The 15,853-nt window shown below is 41.2% G+C and overlaps 1 protein-coding gene across 3 annotated transcripts; it reads left to right on the forward strand.

Annotated features, from left to right (window-relative positions):
• The first annotated feature begins 846 nt into the window (after positions 1 to 846).
• On the forward strand, positions 847 to 15,853 carry LOC133564061 (mediator of RNA polymerase II transcription subunit 4). Of its 3 annotated transcripts, XM_061918141.1 has the most exons (8): positions 847 to 1,573; positions 1,851 to 1,961; positions 4,385 to 4,451; positions 4,598 to 4,768; positions 10,573 to 10,630; positions 10,687 to 10,773; positions 14,943 to 15,074; positions 15,151 to 15,853. In XM_061918141.1, exons 2-8 carry the CDS (start codon positions 1,885 to 1,887, stop codon positions 15,375 to 15,377), a joined length of 819 nt encoding a protein of 272 aa, XP_061774125.1. In that variant the 5' UTR covers positions 847 to 1,573; positions 1,851 to 1,884; the 3' UTR covers positions 15,378 to 15,853. The 3 variants fall into 3 exon arrangements, with proteins under 3 accessions (XP_061774125.1, XP_061774127.1, XP_061774126.1); XM_061918143.1 differs by lacking the exons at positions 847 to 1,573; positions 1,851 to 1,961 and adding an exon at positions 1,986 to 2,042; XM_061918142.1 differs by lacking the exons at positions 847 to 1,573; positions 1,851 to 1,961 and adding an exon at positions 2,073 to 2,123.

Consider the following 15,853-nt stretch of genomic DNA (forward strand, 5'->3'; position numbering starts at 1 on the left):
TCACCAAGTTCCACCTCAGAAAACACTTGGCTCTACAAGTACCTCCAGAATGAGCAATAATCATAATAATAATAAAACACTCATTAAAAACAAGGTTTTATTTCACATGTATGTTTACTATTTTGGCCACTGTAGCATCAACATTTTGAACAGTAACACTGTAAAACTAGCAATGCAGCCAATAAAAAACTAACAATGCAGCCAATACGAACTAACAATACAGCATTTATATCCAATATTTGCATCTCATTCTAGATATATAGTCATGGCCAAAAATCTAGTCACCCTGCATGTGTGTCAGATAATGCAGCACTTCTTCTCCCAGCAAAGAGTTGAAATGACAAATGCTTTGGTATTCACATGTTTATTTCTTTAGTTTTTACATTGGAACAACACAAAAAGGCCAGACAGGATATTATTTGACACAGAAGTCCAAAACTAGACCGGACAAAATGATCAACTTAATATTTGGAAGCACACCTTTGGAAGACAGATGTGAAATCAATGTAAGCATCAACACAATCAATATATAGCTGGAAGCAATTTCCAAAATTGCCAAAAAAGATAGTGCGTTATACAAATTGTGCATTATACACATTTGCAAAATGCAGTTGCGCATTTTGCAAATTGCGCCCATTGGTTTGCAAAATGTGGACCACACATTATTCAAATATATAGCTGGAAGCAATTTGCAAAAAGATTGCGCATTATAAGGAATTTGCAAAATGCAGTTGCGCATTTTGCAAATTGCTCCTATTGGTATTGTGCTTACAACACTGCTCGCTCAGCCTCCAGCAACAGTGTGATGTTCACTAACTCCAGGAGGAGCTCGCATGCGACGTGCTGCGTGGATGGATGTTGTGTCTTCCAAAGACAAACATGAAGCTGATGAAGTCGCGGACGCGCTGTGCTGAGGGCGGAAGTCCGCCATCTTACTGTTTTTAATGTTTCTAGCTGCTAGCTAATGCTAGCTCAGCCTCCAGCAATAGTGTGATGTTCACTAGCTCTAGGAGGAGCTCGCATGCGACGTGCTGCGTGGATGGATGTTGTGTCTTCCAAAGACAAACATGAAGCTGATGAAGTCGCGGACGCGCTGTGCTGAGGGCGGAAGTCCGCCATCTTACTGTTTTTAATGTTTCTAGCTGCTAGCTAATGCTAGCTCAGCCTCCAGCAACAGTGTGATGTTCACTAACTCCAGGAGGAGCTCGCATGCGACGTGCTGCGTGGATGGATGTTGTGTCTTCCAAAGACAAACATGAAGCTGATGAAGTCGCGGACGCGCTGTGCTGAGGGCGGAAGTCCGCCATCTTACTGTTTTTAATGTTTCTAGCTGCTAGCTAATGCTAGCTCAGCCTCCAGCAATAGTGTGATGTTCACTAGCTCTAGGAGGAGCTCGCATGCGACGTGCTGCGTGGATGGATGTTGTGTCTTCCAAAGACAAACATGAAGCTGATGAAGTCGCGGACGCGCTGTGCTGAGGGCGGAAGTCCGCCATCTTGTTAGCGAATCACTCCAACGAAAGCCGGCTCTGATCACGTGATTGAGGGAGACCGCTGTAGTGTTGTTCGTTTCGGTGAGAGAAATATAAACTCATCAATGCAAAATGACAAACATATTAATGATTGCAATAAATAGTCATACGAAATTAGATAAGTACACATACGACTGTATTGTTATTTACCATTGTTAATGTACGGGGTCACATTATTTGTCTGGTTTACCACCGAGTCAGCAACATTTAAGTTACTGCATTTATTTATCGTATTTGTGTCCCCAAAGAAAAACCAAAAATATACAAATCTAACCTTTTACATATAAATATTAATGTTGTTTCTGTGTCGTCTTTTTAGCTTCCGGTTTACTGCGGAAGTGGCACAGGCAAAGATGGCGGCCACAGCGACGGAGAAAGCAACAAAAGAGCGTCTTTTCTGTGTTTTAGACGATTTAGAGGTTTTATCTCGGTAAACTCAACCTTTCTTTCTTCATGTTGAACTGTGCGTTTGTCTTTTCTGTGTTTTAGACGATTTAGAGGTTTTATCTCGGTAAACTCAACCTTTCTTTCTTCATGTTGAACTGTGCGTTTGTCTTTTCTGTGTTTTGGACGATTTAGAGGTTTTATCTCGGTTGATTGATTGATTGATTGATACTTTTATTAGTAGATTGCACAGTACAGTACATATTCCGTACAATTGACCACTAAATGGTAACACCCGAATAAGTTTTTCAACTTGTTTAAGTCGGGGTCCACGTTAATCAATTCATGGTAAACTAAACCTTTCTTTCTGCATGTTAAACTGCGTGTTTGTCTTTATATGTTTGTGTTTACACGACACACACACACACACACACACACACACACACACACACACACACACACACACACTATATATATATATATATATATATATATATATATACACATACACACATCACTGTAAGTATGTTGTAGATGTTTTGATCGATTGACTGATTGAAACTTGTATTAGTACAAAAACCCTGTTTCCATATGAGTTGGGAAATTGTGTTAGAATTAAATATAAACGGAATACAATGATTTGCAAATCATTTTGAACCCATATTTAGTTGAATATGCTACAAAGACAAGAATTTGATGTTCAAACTCTGTTTTTTTTTTGCAAATAATAATTAACTTAGAATTTCATGGCTGGAACACGTGCCAAAGTAGTTGGGAAAGGGCATGTTCACCACTGTATTACATCATCTTTTCTTTTAACAACACTCAATAAATGTTTGGGAACTGAGGTAACTGATTGTTGAAGCTTTGAAAGTGGAATTCTTTCCCATTCTTGTTTTATGTAAAGCTTCAGTCGTTCAACAGTCCGGGGTCTCCGCTGTCCTATTTTACGCTTCATAATGCGCCACACATTTTTGATGGGAGACAGGTCTAGACAGCAGGCGGGTCAGGAAAGTACCCGCACTTTTTTTTTTTTTACAAAGCCACGCTTTAGTAACACGTGTTGAATGTGGCTTGGGATTGTCTTGCTGAAATAAGCAGGGGGGTCCATGAAACTTTCGTCGATAGCAGTGTGGATGGTTCGCTTCCCCTTTGGTCCAGATGACATGATGTCGAATATTTCCAAAAACAATTTGAAATGTGGACTTGTCAGACCACAGAACACTTTTCCACTTTGCATCAGTCCATCTTAGATGATCTCGGGCCCAGAGAAGCGTTTCTGGATGTTGTTGATAAATGGCTTTGGCTTTGCATAGTAGAGCTTTAACTTGCACTTACAGATGTAGCGACCAACTGTATTTAGTGACAGTGGTTTTCTGAAGTGTTCCTGAGCCCATGTGGTGATATCCTTTAGAGATTGATGTCAGTTTCTGATACAGTGCCGTTTGAGGGATGGAATGTCACGGTCATTCAATGTTGGTTTCCGGCCATGCCGCTTACGTGGAGTGATTTCTCCAGATTCTCTGAACCTTTTGATGATATTATGGAGCGTAGATGTTGAAATCCCTACATTTTTTGCAATTGCACTTTGAGAAAGGTGTTTCTTAAACTGTTTGACTATTTGCTCACGCAGTTGTGGACAAAGGGGTGTACCTCGCCCCATCCTTTCTTGTGAAAGACTGAGCATTTTTTTGGGAAGCTGTTTATATACCCAATCATGGCACCCACCTGTTCCCAATTAGCCTGCACACCTGTGGGATGTTCCAAATAAGGGTTTGATGAGCATTCCTCAACATTATCAGTATTTATTGCCACCTTTCCCAACTTCTTTGTCACTTGTTGCTGGCATCAAATTCTAAAGCTAATGATTGTTGGCGAATTTTTTTTTTTTATCAGTTTGAACATCAAATATGTTGTCTTTGTAGCATATTCAACTGAATATGGGTTGAAAAGGATTTGCAGCTAACCCTAACCCTGTTTATATTTACATCTAACACAATTTCCCAACTCATAGGGAAACGGGGTTTGTAGATTGCACAGTACAGTACGTATTCCGTACAATTGACTACTAAATGGTAAATGTGTTGGAGCCACTATGGATTGAACTTTCACCCGCTCGACATCCATTGCTTTCGGTCCCCTAGAGAGGGGGGGTTGCCCACATCTGAGGTCCTCTCCAAGGTTTCTCATAGTCAGCATTGTCACTGGCGTCCCACTGGATGTGAATTCTCTCTGCCCACTGGGTGTGAGTTTTCCTTGCCCTTTTGTGGGTTCTTCCGAGGATGTTGTAGTCGTAATGATTTGTGCAGTCCTTTGAGACATTTGTGATTTGGGGCTATATAAATAAACATTGATTGATTGATTGAACACCCCAATAAGTTTTTTAACTTCTTTAAGTCGAGGTCCACCTTCATGAATTCATGGTACTGATGCCTTGAAGATGCTTTGTCTATCATTTGTTCATTCCAGGGAGCTCATTGAAATGTTGGCTCTGTCCCGAAGTCAGAAACTTCCCCAACCCGGAGAGGACACTCAGGTAGATGTCCACACACCACCTGCACACCTCCTTAGGCAGCACTCCATGGAGAGAAACAAAAATGCTGCCGTGTTTTGCAATGGCCAGCAAGTCTTTTCTGCTCTGCTCTTATCAGCTGAAACAATGTGCATTTGTGGCGCTCTTAGATCCTGGACCTGCTGGTGCAGCGGGACCGGGAGTTCCAGGAGCTGATGGAGCTGGCCCAGCAGCAGGGCAAGGTGCAACAGGAGATGCAGCTCCTGGAGAAGGAGGTGGAGAAGCGGGACAGTGACATCCAGCAGCTTCAAAAGCAGCTGAAGGAGGCTGAACACATTCTGGTAAGTAAAGCTCAGACTTTACCACAGAATCCATCTTTGTTGTCCGCCGAGGTTGTCTTCAATGGTCAGAATCAGCATGATTCTTCATGAGAACTGACACAATGTGTAATACAATCAAATACAAATAGTCAAAATGATCCAGAAGTCAAACCCACAGCTTACATGCACCTGCTGGTGCAATGAAACATGTTTCAATGCATGCAATTGCTGCATTCACTAAAATAATGGCAGCCTTGCACCAAATCCCTAGGACTTGTGTTGTAATAATAATATTAGTATTCCACTAATCCCCAACTAGGACTTGTATAGTAATATTAGTATTCCACTAATCCCCAACTAGGACTTGTATAGTAATAATAATATTAGTTTTCCACTAATCCCCTACTAGGATTTGTATAGTAATAATAATATTAGTATTCCACTAATCCCCAACTATGACTTGTATTGTAATAATAATATTAGTATTCCACTAATCCCCAACTAGGACTTGTATAGTAATAATAATATTAGTATTCCACTAATCCCCAACTAGGACTTGTATAGTAATAATAATATTAGTATTCCACTAATCCCCAACTAGGACTTGTATTGTAATAATAATATTAGTATTCCACTAATCCCCAACTAGGACTTGTATTGTAATAATAATATTAGTATTCCACTAATCCCCAACTAGGACTTGTGTTTTAATAATAATATTAGTATTCCACTAATCCCCAACTAGAACTTGTATTGTAATAATAATATTAGTATTCCACTAATCCCCAACTAGGACTTGTATAGTAATAATAATATTAGTATTCCACTAATCCCCTACTAGGACTTGTATAGTAATAATAATATTAGTATTCCACTAATCCCCAACTAGGACTTGTATTGTAATAATAATATTAGTATTCCACTAATCCCCAACTAGGACTTGTATTGTAATAATCAGAGGTGGGACCAAGTCATTGTTTTGCAAGTCACAAGTAAGTCTCAAGTCTTTGCCCTCAAGTCTCGAGTCAAGTCCCGAGTCAAGACAGGCAAGTCCCGAGTCAAGTCCAAAGTCAAGACTAGAAAGTCTCAAGTCAAGTCCCAAGTCCTGCATTTTGAGTTTCGAGTCCTTTCAAGCCATTTCAATCACAGACTAATAAATTTACACAGATTGTGTACATTTTTTTAAATGCTGTATTTATCTATTAAAACCAAGTGCATTTGAAATTGCAGGAAAAATAATAGTGCTGACATTGCACTTCATAATAGCACTATTAACCAGTCATTTTAAACATTTAACTCATTGCTTTACAGAATAAACACATTTGGAAAAACAAGTTCAACTGTACTTATTTGCACAAAAGTGTTAATATTGTATTTCCATGTCATATTGCATTGTAACTAGTTCCACAGCAGTTTCCATCCTGTTCTTACCTTATCTCATTGATCTCATCTCATACTGTTTGTGTGTTTATGTCTGTGTACACATGAATAACATAACAAATACATGAAAATAAAAATGAACAGAGTTGTACTTTTCAGATGTCAGGGCCATTTCAATAGCAATATGTACACATATTCTTAATGTAGTATACATTTTAACTGACCTTTATTTGACTATGTTTGTCATTTTGTAGGTGGCTAAAATACGCGGTGCTGCTGACCGCCGTCTAACGTTGCGTTACTGTATGTGATGCATTCACTAACGTAACGTTATGTGTCGGTACCTCATGCAACCCTGCTTAAAAAAAATCACTTGACAAAAAGTATGAATAAGGTAGCAAACTGCAGTGGACGCAACAGATTGCCGTGTTTGCAATGACGTTATAAGCATAGACATCTCATAAGTAGACGCGAGCAATTTGGCCGCCATCTTGAAGTGGTGATGAGGAGCCGGCGAGCAGCCTAAACTGACAGTTGAGATGTAGAAACAAAGAGGGTGTTTAGCGTTTTCCTATTGAAATGAGCGGACTGTTAAAAATAGGAATTGGGGGATTACTTTTCACAACTAAGATTAAACATTAACGTACTATTGCCTTCCGCCTGATTGTAGCTGAAATAGGCACCATTCCCCCCGTGACCCCAATGGGAATAAGCGGTAGGAAATGGATGGATGGATGGTTGTATTTTGTGAAAAGAATATCACCACAGAGTTGGGAAGGAGCAAAGATCTTCAATATTTGTATGTGAAAATCACAAAGAAATCTTCTGGGGGAGGATGACGCCCCTACAGGTATTTGCTTTACAAATTTTCAGGCCCACCTAAAACAAAATTCACCAGTCGCCAATGATTAAGATGCAATCTGATTTTAGGCAAAATATAAGACAATACTTTCTTAACAGTATGTATGTATCCAGGAATAAGTCTTCAAGTAACAATATTCAAATACTAACATTCTTGGGTAAAACAGAATTTAGTTTTATTCTGAATCCAGTCAAACAGATTGGTGGTTTTAGCTGATATAAAAACTTACAGGTTAAAGTTAAAGTACCAATGATTGTTACACTAACACTAGGTATGGTGAAATTTGTCTTCTGCATGTGACCCATCCCCTTGTTCACCCCCTTCGAGGTTAGGAGTGCAGTGGGCTCCCGGGAATCCTTTTGGGCGATTTAACCCCCAGTTCCAACCCTTGATGCTGAGTGCCAAGCAGGGAGGTAATGGCTCCCATTTTTATAGTCTTTGGTATGACTCGGCGTATTAATATATGTTTATGTTTAAGTGTTTGGCAGACGCATTTATCCAAAGTGACATACATAAAAAATACATATAAAACACTCACTGAAAACATGATCATTTAAGGGAAGAATGTAATACAAAATATCAATACAAAGTGTCAAGACAGAATAAACTATCTGCTGTTGCAGCAACAGAGATAGTCCATAGGTACCTAATATACATAGATATCTAATGTATTCATACATTGTTTATGTAGAATATATGCATGTATATATAACCTAATCATATTGTTTCTTCAACTTAAAAATAGCTGGCCGTTTTTTTTCCCCTTCTCTGGGATTATATTCCCAGTATTGATCTGGGACGTCTGGTCATTTATAGCATATAGAAATATTCTATTACTGTTAAGCAAACTATGAATAATAAAACACACCAAAACATGTGTCCTTTTATCATAGTTACACGTATGACAAAAATCAGTGGTTTTTAGTGAGGTAATATGAATGAAATGCGCCGACTGTTCATTGGTCCTGACAAATTAATTGCACTGAGTGGAGCGGATCACCACTCCAAGATGGCGGCCGACTGTTCATTGGTCCTGACAAATTAATTGCACTGAGTGGAGCGGATCACCACTCCAAGATGGCGGCCGACTGTTCATTGCGCCTGACAAATTAATTGCACTGAGTGGAGCGGATCACCACTCCAAGATGGCGGCCGACTGTTCATTGCGCCTGACAAATTAATTGCACTGAGTGGAGCGGATCACCACTCCAAGATGGCGGCCGACTGTTCATTGCTCCTGACAAATTAATTGCACTGAGTGGAGCGGATCGCCACTCCAAGATGGCGGCCGACTGTTCATTGCTCCTGACAAATTAATTGCACTGAGTGGAGCGGATCACCACTCCAAGATGGCGGCCCCGCGTCTCGTCTCCTCAGCGCCAGTAGCAGAAGCGCTCTATGCTGCGTCTACTTAGAAGATGTTTATGGTTCTAACGTTAGCAGTTTTTAAAGGTTTTTAATGACTTGCTTTTAATGTCTGATTCTGGCAGCTCTGCCATTTTAGTGCTTTTAGATCTTACAGCTGCCCTTGACACAGTTGACCACACAATTCTTTTAGACCGCCTGAGAGACTGTGTGGGTGTCAGGGGGACTGCGTTACAGTGGTTCAGATCTTACCTGTCTGAGAGGTCCTTCTCTGTCAGGCTGGGGGACGCCACCTCCTCTTCTGCCCCGCTTTACTGTGGTGTCCCCCAAGGATCTATTTTAGGCCCCATCCTGTTCGCTCTTTATCTCCTCCCTCTTGGAGATATTTTTAAGAAACATGGAGTGTTTTATCACTTTTATGCAGATGACTGCCAAATTTATATGCCGATTTCAAAAAGCCACGGGCCCCTTACACCCCTTCTTAACTGTCTATGTGACGTCAAGGCTTGGTTAGCCCAGATTTTTTAAATAATGAATGAGGGAAAAACGGAAATTTTAGTTTTTGGTCCGGCCCTTACTGACTTGGGACCATTGCAAAATGATGTGCGTCCCAAAGTCACCAGCCTTGGCGTCACTATAGACAGCGATTTTAAACTAGACAAACAAGTCAATGGCGTTTTTAAAATCGTGTTTTTATCACCTTCGTCTTTTAGTAAAGGTTAAACCGTGTTTATCTTTTAACCTTTTTGAACAAGTCGTGCATGCTTTTATTTCAAGTCACCTGGACTACTGCAATGCACTTTATGCTGGCATTAGCCAAAAAGCTCTCTCCTGGTTGCAGTTAGTCCAGAACGCGGCAGCAGGACTTTTAACAGGGGCCAGGAAACGCCAGCATATAACCCCAATTCTTCAGAGTTTGCACTGGCTCCCTGTTCATTTTAGAATTGAATTTAAAACATTGCTGTTTGTTTTTAAATCTTTACATGGACTGGCACCTCAATATATCTCGGACTTCATCCAAATTTACATCCCTGCGCGCGCTCTGAGGTCCGAGAGCCAGCTCCAGCTCGTGGTGCCCAAGACCAGACTTAAGACCAGGGGAGACAGGGCCTTCTCTGTGGTCGGCCCTAAGCTCTGGAACACTCTGCCCCTCCATGTTCAAACTGCTTCCACAGTGGAGTGTTTTAAGTCTCGTCTTAAGACCCACTTTTATTCTTTGGCTTTTAACACTACGTGAGTTGTGTGGTCCTCTCTTGTCCTCTGTGTTTTTTATACACTTTGATTTTTATTTTACTGTTTTAATTGATTTGACCTTTTTAAATAGTTTTAAATCATATTTGTTTTTATATTGTTTTTATTAGTTTTATTTTTATTCATTTTTTGTTTTATTCAGTCATTGGTGGAGCATAATATTGTTTTTAACATGGCTGTGCAGCACTTTGGAAACTTTATTGTTGTTTAAATGTGCTATATAAATAAAGTGGATTGGATTGGATTAGCAGTGAGTTTACAGCCTCACTCATTTAACTACACAGCAAATAAAAGTCACGTTACTCAGCCAATAAACTTGAGCTTACAATCAAAACTTACCCTTCTTTGTGCATCTTCAAATGTCGAACGAAATTGGAAGTTGTTGCGTCTACATGTTCGAACTGCATGTTTTGCATACGGCAATTCGTTTTTCGTTTACCAAGTCGTAGTTTTTATACCCGAACGAAACCAACTTTGGCATATTTTTTTCTCAATGGTGCGTTGTTTGAGAATTATTCTTCCTCGGTTTTCCTGTAATTTGATTGGATGAGTGCTGTGGGACCAAAACAACAGTACTAATTTGATTGGCTGTTGTACTGAGAGCATACAAGCTGACAGGAACAACACACAGACACACACAAGTACAAAATGAAAGATACGGAGCGCTCCTGAAAAACTATTTAATTTTTGGCTTTCGGGGAAAGTAGCAAGTCATGTCAAGTCAAAAGGCTCAAGTCCAAGTCAAGTCACAAGTCATTGATGTTTAAGTCGAGTTGCAAGTCTATTTACATTTTGTCAAGTCAAGTCTAAAGTCATCAAATTCATGACTCGAGTCTGACTCGAGTCCAAGTCATGTGACTCGAGTCCACACCTCTGGTAATAATAATATTAGTATTCCACTAATCCCCAACTAGGAATTGTGTTGTAATAATAATATTAGTGGGAGACATGTGGTCTTTGTTTCAAGGCGACAGCAGTTTACCAGGCCAAAGAGAAGCTCAAGTCCATTGAAAGAGCCAAGAAAGGTGAGCCAGCACACCTGTGGGCTTTCTTATTCTGAGTAACACCTGGTTCTCTGCAGGAAGCATCTCCTCGGAGGAAATCATCAAGTACGCTCACAGGATTAGCGCCAGCAACGCTGTGTGCGCCCCCCTCAACTGGCTCCCAGGTAGCAAGTCTTGCTCAGACATTCACAACACCTGTTTGTTGTCAGAGGATCTACTACAGGTCTTTGTTGTCAGGGGATCTACTACAGTCTTTGTTGTCAGGGGATCTAATACAAGTCTTTGTTGTCAGGGGATCTAATACAAGTCTTTGTTGTCAGGGGATCTAATACAAGTCTTTGTTGTCAGGGGATCTACTACAGTCTTTGTTGTCAGGGGATCTAATACAAGTCTTTGTGGTCAGGGGATCTACTACAGTCTTTGTTGTCAGGGGATCTAATACAAGTCTTTGTGGTTAGATATACTACAGTCTTTGTTGTCAGGGGATCTAACACAAGTCTTTGTTGTTAGGAGATCTACCACAGTCTTTGTTATCAGGGGATCTAATACAAGTCTTTGTTGTTAAGAGATCTACCACAGTCTTTGTTATCAGGGAATCTAATACAAGTCTTTGTTGTTAGGAGATCTACTACAGTCTTTGTTGTCAGGGTATCTAATACAAGTCTTTGTTGTTAGATCTACTACAGTCTTTGTTGTCAGGGCATCTAATACAAGTCTTTGTTGTCAGGAGATCTACTACAGTCTTTGTTGTTAGGAGATCTACCACAGTCTTTGTTGTCAGGGTATCTAATACAAGTCTTTGTTGTTAGATCTACTACAGTCTTTGTTGTCAGGGCATCTAATACAAGTCTTTGTTGTTAGGAGATCTACCACAGTCTTTGTTGTCAGGGTATCTAATACAAGTCTTTGTTGTTAGATCTACTACAGTCTTTGTTGTCAGGGGATCTAATACAAGTCTTTGTTGTTAGGAGATCTACTACAGTCTTTGTTGTCAGGGGATCTAATACAAGTCTTTGTTGTTAGGAGATCTACTACAGTCTTTGTTGTCAGGGTATCTAATACAAGTCTTTGTTGTTAAATCTACTACAGTCTTTGTTGTCAGGGCATCTAATACAAGTCTTTGTTGTTAGGAGATCTACCACAGTCTTTGTTGTCAGGGGATATATTACAGTCTCTGTTGTCAGGGGATCTACCACAGTCTTTGTTGTCAGGGTATCTAATACAAGTCTTTGTTGTTAGATCTACTACAGTCTTTGTTGTCAGGGCATCTAATACAAGTCTTTGTTGTTAGGAGATCTACTACAGTCTTTGTTGTCAGGGGATATATTACAGTCTTTGTTGTCAGGGGATCTACTACAGTCTTTGTTGTCAGGGGATCTAATACAAGTCTTTGTTGTTAGATCTACTACAGTCTCTGTTGTCAGGGGATCTACTACAGTCTTTGTTGTCAGGGGATCTACTACAGTCTTTGTTGTCAGGGGATCTACTACAGTCTTTGTTGTCAGGGGATCTAATACAAGTCTTTGTTGTTAGATCTACTACAGTCTTTGTTGTCAGGGGATCTATTACAGTCTTTGTTGCCAGGGGATCTATTACAGTCTTTTTTGTCAGGGGATCTAATACAAGTCTTTGTTGTTAGATCTACTACAGTCTTTGTTGTCAGGGGATCTATTACAGTCTTTGTTGTCAGGGGATCTAATACAGTCTTTGTTGTCAGGGGATCTACTACAGTCTTTGTTGTCAGGGGATCTATTACAGTCTTTGTTGCCAGGGGATCTACTACAGTCTTTGTTGTCAGGGGATCTACTACAGTCTTTGTTGTCAGGGGATCTATTACAGTCTTTGTTGTCAGGGGATCTACTACAGTCTTTGTGGTAGCGGGGGTGTATATTGTAGCGTCTCGGAAGAGTTCGTTGCAAAGGGGTTCTGGGTATTTGTTGTGTTGTGTTACGGTGCGGATGTTCTCTTGAAATGTGTTTGTCATTCTTGTTTGTTGTGGGTTAAAGTAGTTCATACGGCCACCCTCAGTGTCACCTGTATGGCTGTTGACCAAGTATGCCTCGCTTTCACTTCTGAGTGTCTGTAAAAGCCGCGTGTGTTATGTGACTGGGCCGACACGCTCTTATACGGAGGAAAAGCTGACGTGACGACAGGTGAGAGAGGACGCTAAAGGCAGTGCCTCTAAGGCACGCCCCCAATATTATTGTCCGAGTGGAAATCGGGAGAAATTCAGGAGAATGGTTGACCCGAGAGAATTTTCGGGACGGGCACTGAAATTCGTAAGTCTCCCGGAAAAATCGGGAGGGTTGGCAAGTATGGTTGTCAGGGGATCTAATACAAGTCTTTGTTGTCAGGGGATCTAATACGAGTCTTTGTTGTCAGGGGATCTAATACAAGTCTTTGTTGTCAGGGGATCTAATACAAGTCTTTGTTGTCAGGGGATCTAATACGAGTCTTTGTTGTCAGGGGATCTAATACAAGTCTTTGTTGTCAGGGGATCTAATACAAGTCTTTGTTGTCAGGGGATCTACTACAAGTCTTTGTTGTCAGGGGATCTACTACAAGTCTTTGTTGTCAGGGGATCTAATACAAGTCTTTGTTGTCAGGGGATCTAATACAAGTCTTTGTTGTCAGGGGATCTAATACAAGTCTTTGTTGTCAGGGGATCTAATACAAGTCTTTGTTGTCAGGGGATCTAATACAAGTCTTTGTTGTCAGGGGATCTAATACAAGTCTTTGTTGTCAGGGGATCTAATACAAGTCTTTGTTGTCAGGGGATCTAATACAAGTCTTTGTTGTCAGGGGATCTAATACAAGTCTTTGTTGTCAGGGGATCTAATACAAGTCTTTGTTGTCAGGGGATCTAATACAAGTCTTTGTTGTCAGGGGATCTAATACAAGTCTTTGTTGTCAGGGGATCTAATACAAGTCTTTGTTGTCAGGGGATCTAATACAAGTCTTTTTTGTCAGGGGATCTAATACAAGTCTTTGTAGGACATTCACAACATACATTTGTTGTCAGGGGATCTATTACAAGTATTTGTTGTCATGTGTTTACTCAAAGTGTTTGTTATCAGGGGATTTACTACAATTCTGTTTTTGTCAGGGATCTACTAGCCTGTGTTGTCAAAGTTACACTAAAAAAAATTGTAAGACATTCACAACACGTGTTTGTTTTCAGCGGATCTACTACAAGTCTTTGTTGTCAGTGATCTGCTAGAAGTGTTTGTTATCAGGGGATCTACTACAAGTATTTTTTCTCAGGTGATCTGCTAGAAGTGTTTGTTATCAGGGGATCTACTACAAGTATTTTTTGTCAGGGGATCTACTGCAAGTGTCTGTAAGACATTTACAACTGGCTTGTCAGGGGACCCACTAGAAGTGTTTTCAGCCATTCACAAAAGGTGATTGTTGTCAGGGGACCCACTAGAAGTGTTTTCAGCCATTCACAAAAGGTGATTGTTGTCAGGTGATCCACTAGAAGTGTTTTCAGCCATTCACAAAAGATGATTGTTGTCAGGTGATCCACTAGAAGTGTTTTCAGCCATTCACAAAAGGTGATTGTTGTCAGGTGATCCACTAGAAGTGTTTTCAGCCATTCTCAACACGTGTATGTTGTCAGGTGATCCACTAGAAGTGTTTTCAGTCAATCCCAACAGGTGTATGTTGTCAGGTGATCTACTAGAAGTGTTTTCAGTCAATCCCAACAGGTGTATGTTGTCAGGTGATCTACTAGAAGTGTTTTCAGTCAATCCCAACAGGTGTATGTTGTCAGGTGATCTACTAGAAGTGTTTTCAGTCAATCACAACAGGTGTATGTTGTCAGGTGATCTGCTAGAAGTGTTTTCAGCCAATCACAACAGGTGTATGTTGTCAGGTGATCTACTAGAAGTGTTTTCAGTCAATCACAACAGGTGTATGTTGTCAGGTGATCCACTAGAAGTGTTTTCAGCCATTCTCAACACGTGTATGTTGTCAGGTGATCCACTAGAAGTGTTTTCAGTCAATCACAACAGGTGTATGTTGTCAGGTGATCTACTAGAAGTGTTTTCAGTCAATCCCAACAGGTGTATGTTGTCAGGTGATCTACTAGAAGTGTTTTCAGTCAATCCCAACAGGTGTATGTTGTCAGGTGATCTACTAGAAGTGTTTTCAGTCAATCACAACAGGTGTATGTTGTCAGGTGATCTGCTAGAAGTGTTTTCAGCCAATCACAACAGGTGTATGTTGTCAGGTGATCTACTAGAAGTGTTTTCAGTCAATCACAACAGGTGTATGTTGTCAGGTGATCCACTAAAAGTGTTTTCAGCCATTTACAACATGTGACCAACAGGTGACCCGAGGCGACCGTACCCCACTGACCTGGAGATGCGCAGTGGGATGTTGGGTCACATGACCAACTTGCCCACCAATGGGGTGAATGGACACCTGCCAGGTGATGCTCTGGCTGCAGGGAGGTTGCCAGGTGAGAGATGTTTGACACACTTCAATCATGTCCCATCACAGCTGTGTCTCAATGTGGGCCCACCTTTGCCTGCCAGATGTGCTGACCCCACACTACCCTTGGCAGTCATCAGACCTTCCTGTGGGCATGCTGCCCCCTCACCATGGCAACGACATGCTGCCCCCTCACCATGGCAACGACATGCTGCCTCCACACCATGGCAACGACTTTGGTCTGGAGCCTCTGGGACACAACAAGGAGAACGAGGATGACGTGGAGGCCATGTCCACTGACTCTTCTAGTAGTAGTAGTGACTCTGACTGATGTGTGTGTGTGTGTGTGTGTGTGTGTGCGTGTGTGCGTGTGTGTGTGTGTGTGTGTGTGTGTGTGTGTGCGTGTGTGCGTGTGTGCGTGTGTGCGTGTGTGCGTGTGTGCGTGTGTGCGTGTGTGCGTGCGTGCGTGCGTGCGTGCGTGTGTGTGTGTGTGTGTGTGTGTGTGTGTGTGGAGGCCATGTTCACTGACTCTTCTAGTAGTAGTAGTGACTCTGACTGATGTGTGTGTGTGTGTGTGTGTGTGCATGCATGTGTGTTTGTGGAGGCCATGTTAACTGACTCTTCTAGTAGTAGTAGTAACTGACTGATGTGTGTACGTGCGTGCGTGCGTGCGTGTGTGTGTGTGTGTGTGTGTGTGTGGAGGCCATGTTCACTGACTCTTCTAGTAGTTGTAGTGACTCTGACTGATGTGTGTCTTTATCTGCGTGTGTGTGTGCACTATGCTTGTAAATAAAATGTTTCAAGTGG

The sequence above is a fragment of the Nerophis ophidion genome, linkage group LG13 (genome assembly GCF_033978795.1).
Source record: "Nerophis ophidion isolate RoL-2023_Sa linkage group LG13, RoL_Noph_v1.0, whole genome shotgun sequence".
Classification (NCBI taxonomy): domain Eukaryota; kingdom Metazoa; phylum Chordata; class Actinopteri; order Syngnathiformes; family Syngnathidae; genus Nerophis; species Nerophis ophidion.

What these genes read in the sequence shown, in the direction of transcription:
- LOC133564061 (XM_061918141.1), top strand. Translation starts at nt 1,885, where the DNA reads ATGGCGGCCACAGCGACGGAGAAAGCAACAAAAGAGCGTCTTTTCTGT. An exon ending in GATTTAGAGGTTTTATCTCG is followed by an intron (nt 1,962 to 4,384) that starts GTAAACTCAACC and finishes TGTTCATTCCAG; the next exon opens with GGAGCTCATTGAAATGTTGG. An exon ending in AGGAGGCTGAACACATTCTG is followed by an intron (nt 4,769 to 10,572) that starts GTAAGTAAAGCT and finishes CTTTGTTTCAAG; the next exon opens with GCGACAGCAGTTTACCAGGC.